The 19,180-nt window shown below is 42.3% G+C and overlaps 1 protein-coding gene across 1 annotated transcript in view; it reads right to left on the bottom strand.

The window, feature by feature from the left end:
- The window catches only part of GUCY1A1 (guanylate cyclase 1 soluble subunit alpha 1), a 465,791-nt gene that overhangs the window by 64,448 nt on the left and 382,163 nt on the right, over positions 1–19,180 (bottom strand). Inside the window, exon 7 of the mRNA XM_069243102.1 lies at positions 16,103–16,246. Within this exon, the coding sequence (XP_069099203.1) occupies positions 16,103–16,246 (144 nt within the window). The remainder of the gene's footprint in view (positions 1–16,102; positions 16,247–19,180) is intronic.

Raw genomic sequence — 19,180 nt, 5'->3', positions numbered from 1 at the left:
TCAGACAGGTGGACCCCGTCCCTGTGGAACAGAGACTTCTCGTGGAGGCACCCATGAGGGATAGTCCTTAACCATTCTGCATTGAGTAGCTGTTTCATTCTGCTATTTAGGCACCTGGCTGACTCATTGAGGCACTTGGCAGACAGGGCCTGGCCTTCATACTCATCTAGGTATGATGTGGGGCCATGTAATGACATAACCTAGGCACCTTTTAGCTAACCAAGAGATTTCCAGCATTTAATTCTTGAATAGGGCTCTTCTGCCCATTGTTGTCAAGTCATTGTACGCACAAAACATCCTTAATGAGTTCACACAAACCTTCCAGACGCAGACCACCTTTACGGAACTAATGGAACCAAAGACCCGCTGCCACTGCCTATCCGGAGTGCTGGTTGAGAAACGGCACCCCCTGTCGAACAAAGAAATGACCACATTTCCAAACCCTGGCTGTAGCCAGGTGACTTATGGAAAAACTAAGAGGAGCTACAAGAAACAGATTGTTACTAATTTTATCCAGAGAGATACCAAAACATTGCCCATATCATGTGGAGATGCATGTAATGCTTATAGCAGTTAGAATTCCACCTGCCAATCCCTTTGACTCTTTTGATGCTAAGCCCTGCCCCCACTGCTGATGTCGTTGCACCTATCCTAAAGTAGTGGGAACTAAATGGATGGACAAATAGAAATGTGGATGCCCCAAGGGGGTGAATCTGTAAAAGTCTGTGAATCGCCGCCCTCCCCAAGGGTAACTGTTCCCCTCTACCAAACTGGTCCATCTTTGAGCATGGTATGGTAACTACGAAGTCATCCCCACTCCAACATATCTGACAGAACAAAAGACCCCCTTGGGTATGCCGCTTAGAGCTGGTTGTAGGTTCAAAGCCCCAAAGAGCCCTGCAAAAATCAAGTGAAAAGGCTCCTGTGAACAGTCACCTCAAATTCTGAATTGTAGACCCCGGACAGCATCCCTAGAATTATCTCAAACTTGCTAACATTGATGGGGTGCCTCTGATCTGGGACTGCTCTCTCCAAGCTTTCCCACCTTTTGAGTACCAGCCTACTCGGAAAGGACTAGGAATGATTTGTGTCCCCACTCAACTTTGTGCAAAAGGCCATTAACTGAGATGTGATGCCTGACACTTGATACTGATCTACCTTGCATTTACATGTGTTCAAGAAATCCCAATCAAATATCCAAAGAGAAGGGCTGCACTTGGCGGTTACAAGAGCTGTATGTAATGTAATTATGAAACACCTTTTCATCTGCCTTCCTCATTTTAGGTGCGAGGCTGGTTGCCACTAGAGCTACAAGGGATGATCATAAAAATTCCACAGGTTGCCCGGACAATATGTAGGTTCCAACTGCCGCTGGGTGGAGACGCTGAAACTTTTGTAGCTTGAAACAAGATAATGCATCATCAGCTGCATTATTAAAAATACCTGGTACATGTCCTTAACCAGGCTAATACCAATTCCTTTAACAGGTTCAATACTCTTTTGCATTTGGCATGCTGGAAATGAATGCAAACAGCCATGTTGTTAGACCATAAGATAATGGATTGATTGGAAAAGTGGTTTACCCATATGTGTAATGCCACAACTAGAGAAAATAATTCCAAGAGCTGATGCTCTTGAAGGCTGCAAGGCTGTGGCGAGGCTTGTGCACATCACCTGGTTCCTAAAATGGCCCCAAATCCAATTCTGCCTGCTGTGTCAGTGAACAAGCCCAACTCCTGATTGGACTGTACAGTTGCTGGCCATACCATAGCCACATTCAAGTCCTTAAGAAATGCCAGCCATATCCTTAAATCATGCTTTACATCAGCAGACAGTTAAGTTCTATGATGCTTTTCTTCTAAGCCGGACATGGCTTGAGCTATAGAGGGGGAGAAAGGGAGATCCATTGGGATTATCCATAAAGCAAAATTAAGCTGTCCCACTAATACCTGTAAGTGGTGTTTAGTGATGTTTTTTGTCCATGTTCAGGTTTCCAGTGACCACCGAAAGCATTCACCTTATTAAGCGGTAGCCTGCACCTCCCTCTTACCAAATTAATTTCTATCCGCAGGAAAACCAATAATGTGGCTGACCCTGTTGTCTTTTCATGCGCTAAGGGTATCCAAAAATCTGGCATGAGGGACTTAATGGAGTCAAAGACTTAGCACACTTGTCAAAGCCCCCTGTCCCAGGAACAATAAATCACCAAAGTAGTGAATAAGGGTAGTGGACCCAGATGCTTGAGTTAAAAAACATACTGATCTGCTCAAAATATGCACATGAAACTGAGCAACCCATGGGCATACATCTGTCATAATAGAACTTCCCTTGGAAATGGAAACCTAATAAATGGTAGTCGTCCGGATGGACTGGCAACAGCCGGGAAGCCAATTCTAAATCTGCCTTAGCCATGAGAGCCCCTGGATCTAGTTGCCATAATAATGCATACTTCACCCTTAGGCACCTCCCTAGTACCTGCTGTTTCTCCCTGTTGCTTGGATCCAGCTCTCTCCTTCAAATTTCTTGTTGTAGGCAGTGCTGCATCTTCCCCCATTTGCTCTACCCAGGTCCCATTGCCCAGACTCAATAACCAAGGAAATACCTTGGCTAAGTTGTTCTCCAGGTCCTCTTTATGAACCTGCTCATGATGCTCTCTAGTTACCTGCCCGCTTGCACCTGTCTGGGTACAGGGGACTCCTCTAAAACTGTTTACCCACTAGTGGGCTTCTTCCTATGAACCCTGGGTAGAACATTTTTAGTCCATTTTGGGATGGGAGGAAAATGCAGCTTTTGGTGGAACTCCTACCCACCCTGGACACTCCTACCTATTGGCTGGGGTATCCCCAGTCACATCTGAAGTATTTTCAGGTTGCTGGTTAACCTCCTTCTCTGTTAATGTGGCCAATGCTGGTGGCAGAAGGGCAAGCACCCTTTACATGGCATCCAGGTGCTTGCTTGGGAGGCATGTGGCCCACTAAAACCTTGCTAAAACTGGAACACATGCCAAATATCAGTGTGCCCAAGACCATGTTTGTGTCCTGACTGGGATATGTTTTGCTAGGGTATGAACTTGGGCAAACTCCAAAAATACCTGTAAAACACACTGCCTTTGGGCCCAAAACACAAGAAATTAGGACAAGTGACCTAGAAGTACACCACTTGTTTTGTCTGTAAAAAAACAACATTGTTCTAGGAAACCTAAAGTATCATTCAGCTTGGGAGTCCTTGGGAGTCCTGCTGGCGAATTACCATATGTTTAGCCTCGGTGATATCTGCAAGCCTAAAATCATACATCTACATAACCTAAAACAAGTAATCAGTGAGGGAAAAATTGAGCAAGATCCAAAAGTAACACAACTGAGTATTTAGATAACAGAAAAGGCCACAGCGCCTCCTAATGGGCAATCAACATAGCACTTTTAACAGCACATGAAAAATGAACAAAGTAAATTGAGCAACCAGAGCACAGCTGCTGACTTTCCCCTGCTACCCCAAGGATGATTTTGACTGCCACACCCAGTCCCCGACTCACCTCACCATGGAAAACACACTGTTCTCTGCCCAACACTACCATGCCTTATCTCCTATGGGTTAAAGTGGGTCCTAAGTGACGGCAGCCAGTAGGACCAGAGTTAAGAGCAACAAACCTCCTCCGAGGGGTTGATTGAGGCAACTACCAGCCCTCACTGTCCAAGCCCATTGAGAGGTCAGAGGGTCAAGAAGGCTTACACAGAGATAAAGGCTGTGGTCGAGGTTGGTCAAAGGATCCGAAAACAGTGAGTTACTGCTGGTCCTGAAGAGGATACAAGTGTGTCAGCTGTTGTCAGGGTCAGTTAGGCAGAATCCAGGTAGCGATGAGGGGGACAGTTCCCCTCTTTTAAACTCATCTGGCTTCCACTGCCATCTGCCCAGGCAACCCCATCACCTTCCTGCCAGCCAATGGCTCACATTGCAGGTTCCCATGTGAAATTTAAATACAAACACGGCACCAACGTTGGACGCCAGCTTTAGCTGATTTGATCTGTCCTGCACCTGTCTTTGTGGCCTGCCATTCTGGCGTTGCCCCTAGTCCATTCTTTCAGAAGTGAGCTATGCATGGGAAACCGTACTGTTGTTTAAATTTATCTCTGAATATGAACTGAGCTATTGTTTTAAAAGTTTCAACAAGGGAAGAAGAAAGTAACAGTTATGATAAAATTGTAATGATTGTAGGTTAATTTTGTTATAAAAGATGTCCGAAGGAAAGAGTAAGCGTTACCCAATACAGAGTGAGAATGATACCAGAGGGTGGTGCTTGGGCTCCTGGCGTTTGGCCATCTATTTCCCATTGTATTTAGTGACTTTAACTATTTTGCTTCTCCATAGAGCTAACTATTGCTAGAAAGAATGAATACGTTGGATAGACTGCTGTAGAATAGCGTGATAACTGAAGCTGATTGAGCTGATAACTGTAAGAACTGTGTTAGAGATGGATTAAAGAATAGCTTTCTAAACCACGATCAATATGGGTAAAACCATGTACATAGTCCTGAACCCGGGACACTCGACTGGGGCAACCCCAGTGTTAACAGGGACGCAACTTGAGCATGTGTGCACTTTTGCTTATTTGGGTATTTCAATAACAGAACATCTGGGGTGACATACTCCCATTACCCAGCGTAGACTAAAAATTGAACAGTTAGTTGGAGAAATCACTAAAATGGCACTAAGCTCAGAGATCCATCCCATTTTACCGACAATACAGATCTACAACCACCAGGCCCTGGGGATGACTCTTATGGTGCAGACCTGTGTGGGCACGTGGGTGTCACTCCTCTAGTCACAATAGAAAACTGATTTGTGCACCATTTGTTAGGTGTGCCTATATGCACCCCGTTGCTCCCACTCAGGCTGGTTATTGGGCTCAGGACACTATGACAGGATAGGACTGCACCCCATATTATACTGGAGTAGAATTTGAGCTACCCCAGAGCTACCTTCAGGGCTTAGAGGAAATGTGTGCCTCTCTGGTTCTTGTAATATACCCTGGCTAAAATATGTGAAAGGCACACTGATAGTGATTACGAAAGAAAGCTGGAGGAATGCCCTAGGTGAGGCTGGGTCGACTCCCAGGATACAAATCAAACCAGATTATTGGCAATATGAAGTGCCTTTCAAGTACGCAGATGAAATTCGTCCCACTATCTGATGCATTTCTCACAGTTAAGAACTCTTTCACAAAGGAGCACTTTCTGGACGCGATAGAGACACTAATAACCAGGCGTCTTTATTTGCAGTTTCGGTAAGGAACATTGCCCCTTCATTCTTTTACTGCAAAATGGGCGCAGGTACCACAGGCTGAGGGTTGGTGGTGTTTGTCTTGTGGGGAGCCTAAAGAAACCCCCAGGCATTTTATTTTATTCTGCCTGTCCTACACGAGTAGTAGGATATAGTGGATAATCACACTGTTAAGGAACTTGGGTGTAAGGAGCACAAGGATGCCCCAAGGATTATGAAATCAGGTACTACTGAACTAATTATTTTGCACTAACGCAATACTTGAAGGCAATGTGGATAATCAGGCAAAACATGTGTTTCCCTAGAGAAGTACGCCTGTGGGGATTTACCCAATGTGCAACATGTTAATTCTTTGTTTCAATACTTATAGTTCGAGCTTTGGAAGACACAAACATGAATAGTCACATGATTTTTTCTGTAATTGCATTGTGGTTTTAACTGTGTCAATTTTTACAGATTTTAAGGGGATTTTTAATGTTTCAAATGATTATACCCACATATTCTCAGGGGATTTATAATGGTTTGACAGATTGTGTTTGTAAAATGATTTTATGTAATGAATATTATGTTCTTTTATTGCCTCTGTGCTGAAATAAATATATTTGACTGACTGATATTAAATGCTTTTGGTGGCAGGTTGCAATCTGTTCTTGTCATATGATCGGTTATACAATAAAGTTTAAAACAAAAGTAATTAATTACTGGTTCTTGCTATAGCTCCTACTAGCCAGACATCAAATTCATCTCTTAAATGACTACTTTGTGAATCATGAGCCAAAGGTGAAAGAATGCTGACTTCAGAAGTTTAGAATGTGTAACAATTATTCACCTCATATTACCAGAAACTATGGCTCAACCATGTGTAAGGAGATCTTTAAAGTGATAATTGAAATCAAAGTTCATGGTAACCCCAATCTGAGGCTTTACTTCCTTATTTTGGCCAACCTCCATTTTTTTAACCTAAAACTAGTTGATTATATTTACAGTTTATTTGTCTATTAACTTATTTATTTTAGTTAAGAGTTTTATATAGAGCCTCCTCTCAAAGGGCACTCTATATTTGAAAAAAAAACCTGTATATAGTTTCATAATAACACAAGTTAGAAGTTTTATAAATGTAATAGCATGCTACTAGGCATCAACAGAATGATTCCTTATTTCTACACAAACAGAAAACGTGTGGTTTTTGCATAAATTCTGAAGAGTGAAAGAGAAGGGTTCAACAGGAATAGAGTTACAAAATGGAACAGCTGTTCACACAAAATATTAGCTTTGTAGTTTTTAACTTCTAAATATTGGTAAGTCAAAGCACAAAGAGCTCCTGCTTCTGAGCCCTCTTTCCCAAGATAGGTTACCTTATTTAGGATGAAGGCTTTATCAGCTAGGGAGCCTAACTTACATATGAAACTTTCTTCAATGGGAAGGCAAGGCAGAATTCACTGGTGATTAGAAGGCCGTATTGTACTCAACAGTCAGGCTTATATCTTCAACAAGTAAGTTCAATCACATCATTTCAAGTTATATTTTTCCAGAGCACAGAGTTTGGTTAGGTATGACTAATGAAGACTACAGCTGTTTAAATCACCTAGCCACACATGGTTACAACTGAGTCATACATAATTAAATCCTGTACAATGTAAAAATTAAGGGCCTTGTTCACATTCTAGTAGTGGAGGACATCCACCAAAAAATGGCACTCTGAATATGGCAAAGTGGTGAATGTCTGTAGCTGTTTAACAGTAATAAATATAAAAGGCAGGCCTAGTCATTTTAACAGGCGGTAAGCACATCAAAATATATAAAACAGACATACTGACTTTGTCAAACATTCACTAATTAGGAAGGCAGACCCACGAATCAGCACGCCAAAATACACAAAAATATAAAAGGCAGGCGTATTAGTGTTAGCAGGAGGTCAGCTCATCAACCTATATAAAACAGACCTATAGACTTTGACAACAATTCAACACACTTATTCATTAATAACAATATTCCATTGTGATCCTAATAAATACACAGAGGAAAATGCATTATAATTATTTTCACAAAATATTCAGAATAAAGCAATTTTATTCCAAATAACCATGAAAGTGTGCTTAATTCTTTCTTTAACAATCTTCAGGCCATAAAATGCAGCCATAGAAAAAACACATGGGGTGCCTGAATTCCAGCCGAAGAGCATATAGCTGCAGCTCAGACTGTTAAACAAATGGCAAGCTCTCAGGGGATCATGCATACAAAAACGCTAGAGACCTACTGTTTATCTTAAAACCTTCCTGAGGGTGGGGTTTGAGGTGGTTCTGTCAACTCCCTATAACGTTTTTAAAATTAGAGGTGGTGCCATGTCTCATACTTGCAAACAAACACAATCAACGGCACCACCACAATAAAAATTATTTTTTTTAAATCACATTGTTTTAAAAAAAAAATCCAATGCATGGTATTATGGGGCACTCTCAGGAGGGAGCAGTGAATATTTTATTACCAGCCTTGCTGCTTCAATAATACAGGGGCAAGGCAGTTTTTTTTTTTAAATTCACTTGGGTACCCTGTCTCACCCAGGGTACTCATAGCCTTATTTTTGTTTTAAATAACGAGTAGCATGGGGAGCCCACTCCTGCCTGCACCCATCCCAGTGGAGCAGGAATAGGCACCAATAATTTGCTCCCACCTGTGCTGGGACCTTTGGTTTCTGCTCTTGCTGGCCGTGAGCAATTGAGAGAAAAGTTCTCCCTGCCTGAGCTCCTGATGGCAGGGAACAGCAGTGTCCTGGCAGATGAGGTCTCTGGGAAACTGCTGCTATTAGGCTCTGGGATCAGGGTATCCCCACCCTGCTCCCCTATATGTTCGTTTAACCCTTTTCCAGGATAGGGGACTGAGTCCCCAGATGCTACAGTGCCTGCCGCAACATCTTGTTGATGTTGAAGCAGCCAATCAGTCCTTATCTTTTAACCTTTTGGATCTGCAGATCCTCCTTGACCCTCTATATATATACATTTTGAACCTTCATTTTTAACAATCTACTGAACTGATTTACACAAAATCACCAAAAAACACTTTCTGGATCAATATCTAGCTTTCTGCCAAATTTCTAATTCCATTCAGTGATTCTCACTATACCTGTGTCTAATTTGCCCATAGAAAATTGCATGTGGAAAACACTTTTTGTATCCCCCCCCTTCTTCTCTGCCCTGTTGATGATTTCCAGGAAGGAGCTGAAGGGGTGAAGTTGAAAGTGAAGTTGAAAGTTAAGTGAAGATTCATAAAAATGGTGGGTGCTAAAGTAATTAGCAATTAAAAAAATCTATTTCCTGTGGAAACATGATCCAATATATTACTACCCCATGACTATTTGTGTGTGTTTGTGTGTGTGTGTGTGTGTGAGTGTGTATATTGCTGCTCTATCCTGCAATAAACCACTTCTGGGATCCATGTTTGGAGTTAGGTTGATGTTTTACACACACAGATCCATAGAAATTCAGCAGTTATAGTTTTAGTTATACTTATGTTAAGAAACTATACATAGTTTATTAAGATAAGTATTAACAATAAGTATAACTATAACTAATAAATTTCTACTAGAAGTGGCTCAAATGAACACGAACAAGACTATGATAATACTGCATACATGTCAGAAATACAATGCCATTGTAAATGGCAAGTCGATCATTTATGTCAGTTTAAACAAATACCCTGATCTAGCAGAGAGTTAATTCCTAGAAAAAACATTATGGCCCTCATTTCAACATTGGCGGTAAAAACCACCACCTGCTGCGGCGACGGCTGCCAAAAGACCATCGCCGCGGCTACCATTCGTCCGCCATAATATGACCACAGCCAGATTTCCGCCACAAGAAGGGTGGAAATCTGGCTGTGGCCATACTGGCGGATGGTGGTACGGAGGTGCAGCTACCACCAGCAGCGCCACAACAGTAGACCGCCACCAGCGGTATTATGACAAATAATACAGCCGGGAAGTGTTCTGCTGGCGGGCATTGCTTGGGGTAGTAGCGCTCTGTCCCGTCCCCTGCTGGAAGACCCCCTGGATTCAGGTAAGTTGGGTCTCCGACATGGGAGGGGAGTGGTTGGTATTTTGTCTGTGTGGGGGGGTGCATGTATGTGTGAGTCTGTGCATGAATGCGAGTGTGTGTGTAGTGTTGTTTGCGTGCATGCGTGTATGCATGTGTTTGAGTGCATGTATGAATGTGTGTGGGTGCGTGTATGTATGGAAATGTGTATGCATGTCTGCATGTATGTTATGATGCGTGTGCGGATATGTGCGTGAATGAATGTATGCATGCATGTATGTATGTGTGGATGAGTGTGTGTCTGCGTGCATGTGTGCTTTGAGGAGGGGCGTGGATGTATGGGGGTGTCTAGGAAGATCTGGGGTGAGGGGCCTCCTATTAATAATAAGGAATGAATTCCCCATCACTGATAGGGCCTACCACCATGGCTTTCGAAAACCATGGCAGTAGGCCGTGACATAATACGCCAGCGGCACAGTGGCGGCCGCTGGACTTGGGGTTCTCATCTCCAACTCGGCGACTGCTACCACCATGGCGGTGGGAGTGGTACATTGGTGGGTTGGCTTCAGCCAACCCACCAATTTCATATTGTGGCAGTAAGTACTGCCAGCCTATTGGCGGTACTACCACCACATTCACTCAGACCTCCGGGGTCATAATGACCCCCTATATGAGTTCATTAGAGACTGTTTTGTAAGATGATGCGCTTTAGAAACACTATCGCTACAAGAGGAAAATACAGAAACGGGAAACAGAAAGAAAATAAATCAAACATACTATCTAAGCTTCTTCACATTTAGGGGATTATATCTCCTCGAGGCTTTGTCAACCCCTAGGTAAGCAAACTAGTAGTAAATTAAGATCTGAGTGCTCTAGGCCACCTCTTACTTCTAATATTACTTCCACCCCCTCCATTGACCAGTCATTAATGACCTTCTTTTCAAAATTTGGTAAGGACCCTCATAAAGGTGTTGACAAGGCCTGGTTTTCTTGTCAAGACATACTTCTGGACATAGTAGGTCTGTTTGCTTGCATCTTTGACTTAGCGAAATCTACTATATTGGACATTACAGATATTGACCCATAGGACCTATCAAGGATTCAGAGTCTTCTGTTTACTAGGCAATGCCAATTCTGCAAGAACACATGAAAGGCGAAAAGGTCCCCTTCTAAAATTGGACCCTAAACTGGCTAATCTGGCTTCGCTTGAGCCAGGTATCAAAGCTGTGTCAGCTTTTCGGTGACTTCTTTATCAAAGACTTCAGTAGATATGTTAATATGTTCTCTTCTATTGACAAGGTCCAGCAATCGTTGAGGAAAGTTTTTTCCCGGTGGGTTTTGCACGGACCGGCAGAGGCAGGAGACTCTTTGTTGGTCAGGCCTATTGCAACAGGGATCCAGGGGCTCCTTCAACTACTCTTACTCCTACCAAAACTACAAGTTGCAGTTCTACTCTTAAAGAAGCAGAGGTTTCAGAGGTCACAGACAAGAGAGTTCCAGAAATTTCAACCAACAACGTGAGTCTTCCTTCTGGCCAACCTCCTGTGGGAGGTTGTCTTCAGTATTTTCTCACAAAATGGCAAACAGTAAAGGCAGATCCCTAGTTCTAAACACAATTCAAGGTTATCATATAGAATTTTACACTCCCCTTTCCAAAAGGTGTCTCCTCCTCCTCCAAAATTTTCATCAGACAAGGAAAGCCTAATATCATTAGAAATTCAATCCCTTCTTCAAAAGCGAGCAATTCAGCTATCATCTCCAGACCCCTCAGGGTTTTTTCTTCTCTGTTCTTAGTTAAAAAAAGGGGCAAAAAGATGTGGGCAGTAATCAATCTATGATTTTTCAATCAATTCATAGTGTGTAAACATTTCAAGACGGAGACCATAATTCACCTCAGAGATTCTTTACAACAACAGGACTGGATGGTAAGACTAGACTGTCAAGACTCTTACTTAACAATTTACATACATCCTGCTCCCATGAATATTCCTTCAATTCCAGTGATAGGGACAATCCTACCAGTTTTCCTCCCTTCCTTTTTATCTTTCTTTGGCTCCATGGTGTTTCACAAAATTAACGAAGCCAGTAGTCACCTCAGATCTCTTGAGCATCAGAATGATGATTTACTTAGACAACATCTTACTTATAAATCAAGACATTCAAATTCTTCAATCCCATCTTCTTCTTACATATTCCCTTCTCACGGAGCTGGGTTTTCTTGTCAACTCACAAAATCCAATGTTGGTCCCCTCTCAACAAATCAAATTTCTGGGTTTTCTAGTAAACTCCTCAAGCACTACTTTACATCTTCCTCAAACAAAAGTTAAAGCAATCAAAACAGAGATCATCCAGTTGCTTCAGAATTCCTAAATTTCTCTCAAATCTCTAGCAAGAATAATAGGCTGTCTATCCTCTTCCATTCTGGCACTTTTCCCTGATCCCCTTCATTATCGAGCCCTTCAACGCCTCAAAATTCGCCACTTACAGAAAGGTCTAACTTATTCCTATACTATCAACATCGATCCAGAATCTCGTGTAGAACTTCAGTAGTGGATAGACCATTTAGACGCCTGGAATGGCAGGATTATCTCTGCATCAGTCCCCGATCTTGTATTAGCATCAGATGAAATCATAATACTTGCCACTATGTCTTTAATAAAACTAATACTTTCTGTCATAATTTATTAGGAAAATCTACATTACAAGTGTTCTCTGATAAACCAGGAGAGATCACAGGCTTGAGGCCCAGTGGGGGCTTAGAATTGCCTTTCCCATGCTGTGACTGTCAGGTGACCTTTCCTTCGATTTATAATAGAAGAAGAACAAAAGGTAGTGAAATAGCGTATTCGGAGGAATAGGCCTATGCCAACCAGTTTACCTCAAGATTAGTGCATGATCCACAATAGTAAGATGGAGGATAATCTAGTCTTTCAATGACTATGATGGATATATGTATATATATAGGGGAGCAAGCCCTAGTTGATCTTCAATAAAGGTTAAACCAACCTCAGAATGACAGAAAAACGTGGCTATGCATGTAGGCACCTAAAAACGTTTGACCTTTAAAACTGGAGATCCCTCTATGTGATAGTGTTCGGATTTTTTGCTTTTAGGCCCACAGATTAAAAAATAAAAGACTTAGATTGATTAACACACTCATAAATTCCATAAAACCATCTAGCAGCTAATGAAAACTATTTGCAGTTCTGACTATGAGAATTGTGTCATCAGCGTAAAGGAGTGTGGGGTTATAGTGATTCCCCACCTTCGGGTGTCTATCCTTTTCTGTAGAAGATGCCCCTTGAGACCATTTATGTAAATTAAAAATAAATGTGTGGCTAAAATGCAACCTTGACAGACTCCCTGAAAAGTTTATGTAAGGGGTAAGGGCTGCAGTGGGAGAACAATTAATTATTACCAATGTATCCCAGTGCAATCTACATAATAGTGTGACTTGTGGATTTTCCACCTTCAGGCTTTCTTAAATGTTCCATAGTTTGGGGTAATTTACATTGTTAAAAGCCCCTGGCAAGTCTATAAAGGACAAGTGCAGGGTGATGTTTTTGGCTTCACCATATTTACGTATTTAGAGGGAAAGATTAGGACATTGTTCTGTGGTTCCAGTACCTTGCCTATATCCGTACTGGAGATCCAAAATAATTTTATTTGACGCTGCCTCCTTCAACCTGGCCAAAAGTACCCTCCTTTAAATATTCATACTTTAGTCCAACAAGTATACTGGAATATAACAGATAGGGCTCGATTTGTTTTACCTCACTGGTACTTAAAATGACACAGAGATTCAAAATGCCAAATATGGGTAAAGGTACAAAGGTACAAGACAAGCTGCCCTGTACATCCCTGTTCTGCTCACCTTATTAAAAGTGTAATTGGTCTTCATGCACTTTATAAAACACAGAATATCTAGGAACTGTAAGGGGCAGATTTAGGACCTCATTACAACCTTGCAGGATTGGATACTCTGTCACAAAAGTGATGGATAGCCCGCCCACCATTTTACGACTTCCATAGGGTATAATGGAACTTGTAATAGGGCGGAAGGAATATCTGTCATGTTTGTGATGGAGTATCCCATCCACCAGGCCCTTACTATCAATTCATAGAAAACAGTTGATGGACCTGACCCTCTCTGCAGTCACCCCTAAATAATTTGCCTTCACCACTCTGATTTTACTGAATTTGTTTTTTGTTGGCTTTAGCACTTTGTGCACTTTACTACTGTTCAGTGACAAAGTGTGTGTGCCCTCTCCTTAAAATATGGTAAAATTGGCCTACACCAACTAGCATATTTAATGTGTTAGTAAATGGTACTCCATGTACCCATGACATGTAAATTAAATGTTACCAGTGGACCTGCATCACTGATTGTGCCACTCACTAAAGTGCCACTTCAAAACAGCTCAAGCTTGATGCTGAAGCCTGTAGTGCAGTTTTGAACTGTCATTTTGACCTGGTAAAATATACCTTTTACTAGACCTTTACATTCCATTTCAATACTTTTAAGTCACCCCTAAGGTAGGTCCTCAAAGCTCCTTGGGCAGAGTGCATGGTATTTAAATAGCAGGGCATGCAGGTTTACATTTTTCATGCACACATTATAGAGAGAAAGGAATATTACCACTACTCCACTACCTCTCAATCAATGTAAAACATATCACACAGTGGAGTGGGTTAAGTTTGCCGCCAGACACTCATACAGTTTTCAGTTCTCACTAACGGATATTCTTTTATGGATGTAAAGTCCTCATCCACCTAATAGTGGCATGCTTCATCATAGGCCAGTCCTACCCCCCAACCCAAGATAATACTGGCTTGGTGGTCTCAACCGTAGCCCCACAGCAGAACCAGCTCCTTTAGGACAGGGCGATCAGAATAAGTCTTATTCTGGTTAATAAGAACCAGAATTATAGAAGATGATTAAAAATACCTTAGTGCCTCTCTAAAGCCACAAATTTATTAGTGACGGCCCGAGGTAAGGTTACAAACAACCCAGTGGTGTAACAATAATTACAAAGAATCAGTACACGCTGATCATTTATCATATGTTTGTAGGTAAGAAGGGACCAGTTATTGAGGCATGAAAAAGCATATGAGAGGAGCGGGGGTCCATAATTCAACATTTATGCAGATATGCATGCAGGGAATAAAAATAAAAGGTTTGCTTCAGCAACCACGGAGCTGCTGTTAAAAGCAGTTCCTTGGTTGCTGAAGCAAGGGGACAACAGGGGAGGTCTTGGGGCTTCCCCCAAAGCCCCACATAGCCCAAAAAGGGTAACTTATACGTTATAAAAAAACATGGTTCCCACGCGGTCCCAGATAGCCCCTAAAAGGCTAAAAAAATAGTTGCAAAAAAAAGAATAGTTCAGTGTGAAGGTCACAGACCTCTCCATTGAGGGTTTGAGTCTAGCCGGATTCGTTTCCTTCTTTTTTTTCTTGAGTACAGTGTTTTAGGGTCAAAAGAAAGGTGATTTTAATTTTTTTAAATAACCAAACATTTTTCTTTTTAAATTGTACAGAAATATCTCATTCTAAGTATATGATGCATCTCCCTCTCATTTTCTTTCTCTCTCTCTCTCTTTCAATCTCTTTCTCCCACTCACACATCCACATAGTCGGTATTGCACCCTCTCACAAACCCACTCAGACACTCACGCACCAACTCACAGACCCACTGATACCCTTGTGCACCTACTCAGAGCCCCAGTCAGACCCTCACGCTGCCACTCACAGACCCAATCTGACAGTTATGCACCCACTCACAGACCCACTCAGACTCTCACACACCCACTCACAGACCCACTGATACCCTCATGCAGCCAATCATAGACCCGCACACACAATGACGCACCAATTAAAACGCTGATGTATGCACTCACACACCCAGGCTGACACTCTCACAGCCACTCTCACCCCCAAATACACCATCTCACTCTTATTCTAACATCCACAGTGGCCGTGGCCAACTTCCACTGTGCACGGCCAAAGGGCCTTGCCCAGTATAGGGTTGGGTGGTTAGAGGGGTTGGCCACATGGACTGGCTGCAGGCCTGCCTTTGCAGGCAACCACTGCTGCGAATGGGCGAACGCCGTGCATGGTGCAAACCTGGGTGCTTATAGGGGGTAGACCAGGCCCTGTGGCCAAAGGCAATGTGCATCAGTGGTTGGATTAACATATAGCAATGAAAATTAGTATATGCTAAAAATAAAACATAGAAATTTACTGACAGCAACAAAGGTTACAGGGGTATTAGAGTTAGAAATACAATTATAAAAACCATCGAAATTTAAAAAACCAAAGGTTACACAACGTTATAGATAGGCTCACATTTTAGGGCACAGCTATCTCGAAAATGTTGTATTATTGAATGGATTTACTTCAATTCACAAAGCATACAATCTAAGTGAGATCCTACTTTCATGCCAAGATAGGGAAATCTACATTAGCCCTACATGTGTTCTCCGATCTGGTCCACAGCAAATTTCCCTATGGGAAATTGAATAGAAAATGTATAGTTTTTGACAGTTCCTCTACAAATCTGTGAAAGCAGAACCTTAGCCACTTACGCTGATCATGTGCAAAATTTTGTGCAGATTTATCAAACAGGACAAAAGTAATTAGTATTTCAAGAAGTAGTGTGTGTGTGTGTGTGTGTGTGTGTGTGTGTGCGCGCGTGTGTGTGAGAGAAAGATATATGCAGGTATTGCACATACATAAATATTAGATAGTTACTACTCACATATTTTTAAAAAATATATTACTTTTGAATTCAGACTGACCTTGATGGGTTCTCCATGTGGAGACATCACTTCATCCGATAGTTCCATCATCTTCAGCGCCATCAGAGATACTTGAACTGCATGAGTCTCGGTTTCCTTATGTAACCCTCCAGCCACACAGTAAGCATCACCAATGGTCTCCACCTAAATGATTTAAAAGTCTACATTCAGATGCGGTGTATGAGATTTGGCAAGCATGATGATCTTGGCATGTGTGAGTGCTAGAAATGTATTAAATTGACATTTAACAACTGCACATTCCCTATATCAGCAGACAATCTCCTAGCTGCAGATTAATTTAATGAGAGTATACAGACATTTAAGCACTCTAACTGATGCTTTCAAATATACAATGTTCTGATTATGTTTGTGGCATCTCTTTCTGGTTACATGATTGCACTTATGTGATCCTAAAATTAGTAGTAAGGCTTGTGGTATCAGTTTATAAGACTGAAAATCATGTCAATGTCTACAGTATACATAGATAGATACTCTACTGCTTCAGCTTAGTTCAAAGGGAAACTCCAAGCACAATCCTGTGACCAGAGGAGGTTTTGGTCTTTTATTAATAGAAGATTTACATTCTACATCAGAGAGGAATAACATGCCTACACAAATACGTATAAAAAATAGAAATCAGGCATTGTACGGGGACAACAATATATAAGACTTTACATCTTACACATCAGCACTAAGCAGGGTGTGCATGCACAATTAGTAACAGAGCTGATAGAAGTCAGTCATTCTACTAGGGTGTCTGGGCTCAATGGCTTGGCAGTTGTCTCATTTAAAGCAGCTACTTGTACTATGCTATGTGGCTTTTTCTAATTATCTTCATATGTGTTATCCTTTACATTGGGTTGTCGTCCTTCTGCGTACAGCTGTGGTGGCTGAAGTAGACTACTCATTTTATTTTAAGTCTCTGATAATAGTACTCTGAAAAAAGTGCATATACATGAAAGTGTTGTTGATGACAGATACACAGTGGCATTCATGGAAACTGACTTCTTATTTTTCACATATTCCCCGTTGTGACTTTCCTTTGACACTACAATGGGTGTTTCTCAACTTTATTAACTCCTAATTAAATTGCATGGTGTTTCAGTTGGAGGGTACTTCTGTCATGATGTTCTGGTACCACACTTTCCCCTTCTCAAATAGAGCACTCCAATGTCACTCATTAAAAATAAGTGAAGTGAAGTGAAGTAACTGTAATGTGTTGACCATATATCCCGTATTATTGCTGCAATACTAGCATGCTGCAAGAATTGGCCCGGCCATATAGGGAAGCTTTCCTGTGCTGCCTCAAAAGCAATAAGTTATTCACCTGTAAGCAAGACCCCTAACTTCTCATATCCCCCACCCCCCAGGCCTCCAGGTCCATGGATTTCCTCAATATTTTAAAAGCTGGAAGGTCCCAAAAAATAAATTACCAACTGAAAGAGATTTGGTCTAGAACCTCCCAGGGAAGAAGTGTGTCAGAGACATAGGCTGCAACCTGACCCCCCAACATTAGGAACTGAGGGAGGGAAGAGCACCCTCCCTTATCCTCTGTGAGAGATTTCTCCCAAGTGCCCTCCACCATTAGTCACAATGCTGCATGTTGTTTCTGGGAGGCCAAGTAATATGGCTCCAAGTTAGATACTGCCCATTCACCCTCTTCCAATGGTTGAAACATATGGACCCTGGCTACCCTGCTCTGTTCCCCGGCCAAATTAGCATAGTTAGGATGAAATGCAACCTTCAGAACACTGCATGGGGTAGAATGCAAATGAGTGCTGGATAACCTATAGGCAAAGGGGTAGGACACCATCTTAGCGAGAGCCATGCTACCCAGGAGAGAGAGCGGAAATTAGTTCCAAAGCCGCACTGATGAGCGAAGGCCCTCATTGACCCTTCCTATGCTATGCTGCATACGCTTCTGTGGTGTATGGGCCACCATCATTCACAAGTACTGGAATGTATTTATTTCCCAGTGGAGGGGCATGGGTGGCAAAGCGCCAGGATCATGAGCACCAAGGAATCCCAGAGAAATCACCAGAGCCTTCCTATAAATGAGTTAAAGACCTAACCGTTCAGCGAGTGAGGCCAATTATCACAACAGGATGAGAAGAGAATGATGAGGAGTTGAGAGATAGAAGAGAGTATTGCAGGCATATAGGAACACCAAGTCAATGACGTCCTCTACCTTAATCCCCCAATCCGCTGCATATTGAGGGATATGGACAGCAAGAGGCTCCAGTACAATCCCAAAGAGGAAAAGTGACAGTGGACAGCCAGGGCGTGTGCACCTTCCCACCTCCCATAATTCAGAGCATGGCCTACCCATTCTGGCTGTGAGTACTGTGTACAGGAGGCATACCCAAAAGCCAAAGTGTACACAAAACCCCATTGCCTCCGACACTGCATAAGGTAGTCCCACTTAACTCTGTCAAAAGCATTAGCTATGTCGATGGACACCCCTGCTAATTCGTCTTCTCTATCTTCCACCTCATGCAAGATGTGCATTAAGTGCCACAGATTCATGGAAGAACTATGACTGGGTATGAAACCGCAATGGTCATCACAGATTAAGTAGGGGTGGCTCCTTGGCAATGGCGAAGGAGCATCTCCTCACTGGCTAAGCCAGGAGCTGAAAGATAAAACAGTATATAATCATTGTTTTATCTTTCAGCTCCTGGATCAGCAGCATGTTCTAGGAGGGGCAGGTTTGGGCTATGGGTGGTGGGAGAGGGGTTGAGGAGAGAGTGTACACCTGAGTACGCATGTGTGTTTGCCCAGCCTTCACAGGCTGGCCAAACAGACATGCACACTTAGGTGTCTCCAGCCCAGCTGTGTTAAATAGCCAGGCTGGAGAAAGTGCACAGATGCCAATATTATAACTGAGCGGCAGTCCAAGTCACTCAGACCAATCCTGATGCTGCTTTCATGCTACTTTTAGCATGAAAGCTGCACCAGGATTGCTGGTGAGCCTGTGCTGGTGAATGCTGGGACATCAGAAGAAGAGGACCCATGAGCGAGGTGACGTGGCAACAGGATGAGGTAATTATTTTTATTTTATTATTTTTTTAAAATCTC

Source organism: Pleurodeles waltl, chromosome 1_2 (assembly GCF_031143425.1).
Source record: "Pleurodeles waltl isolate 20211129_DDA chromosome 1_2, aPleWal1.hap1.20221129, whole genome shotgun sequence".
Lineage (NCBI taxonomy): Eukaryota > Metazoa > Chordata > Amphibia > Caudata > Salamandridae > Pleurodeles > Pleurodeles waltl.
The sequence above is the reverse complement of the archived record's forward strand: the minus strand, read 5'-3'. Positions and strand labels throughout refer to the sequence as shown.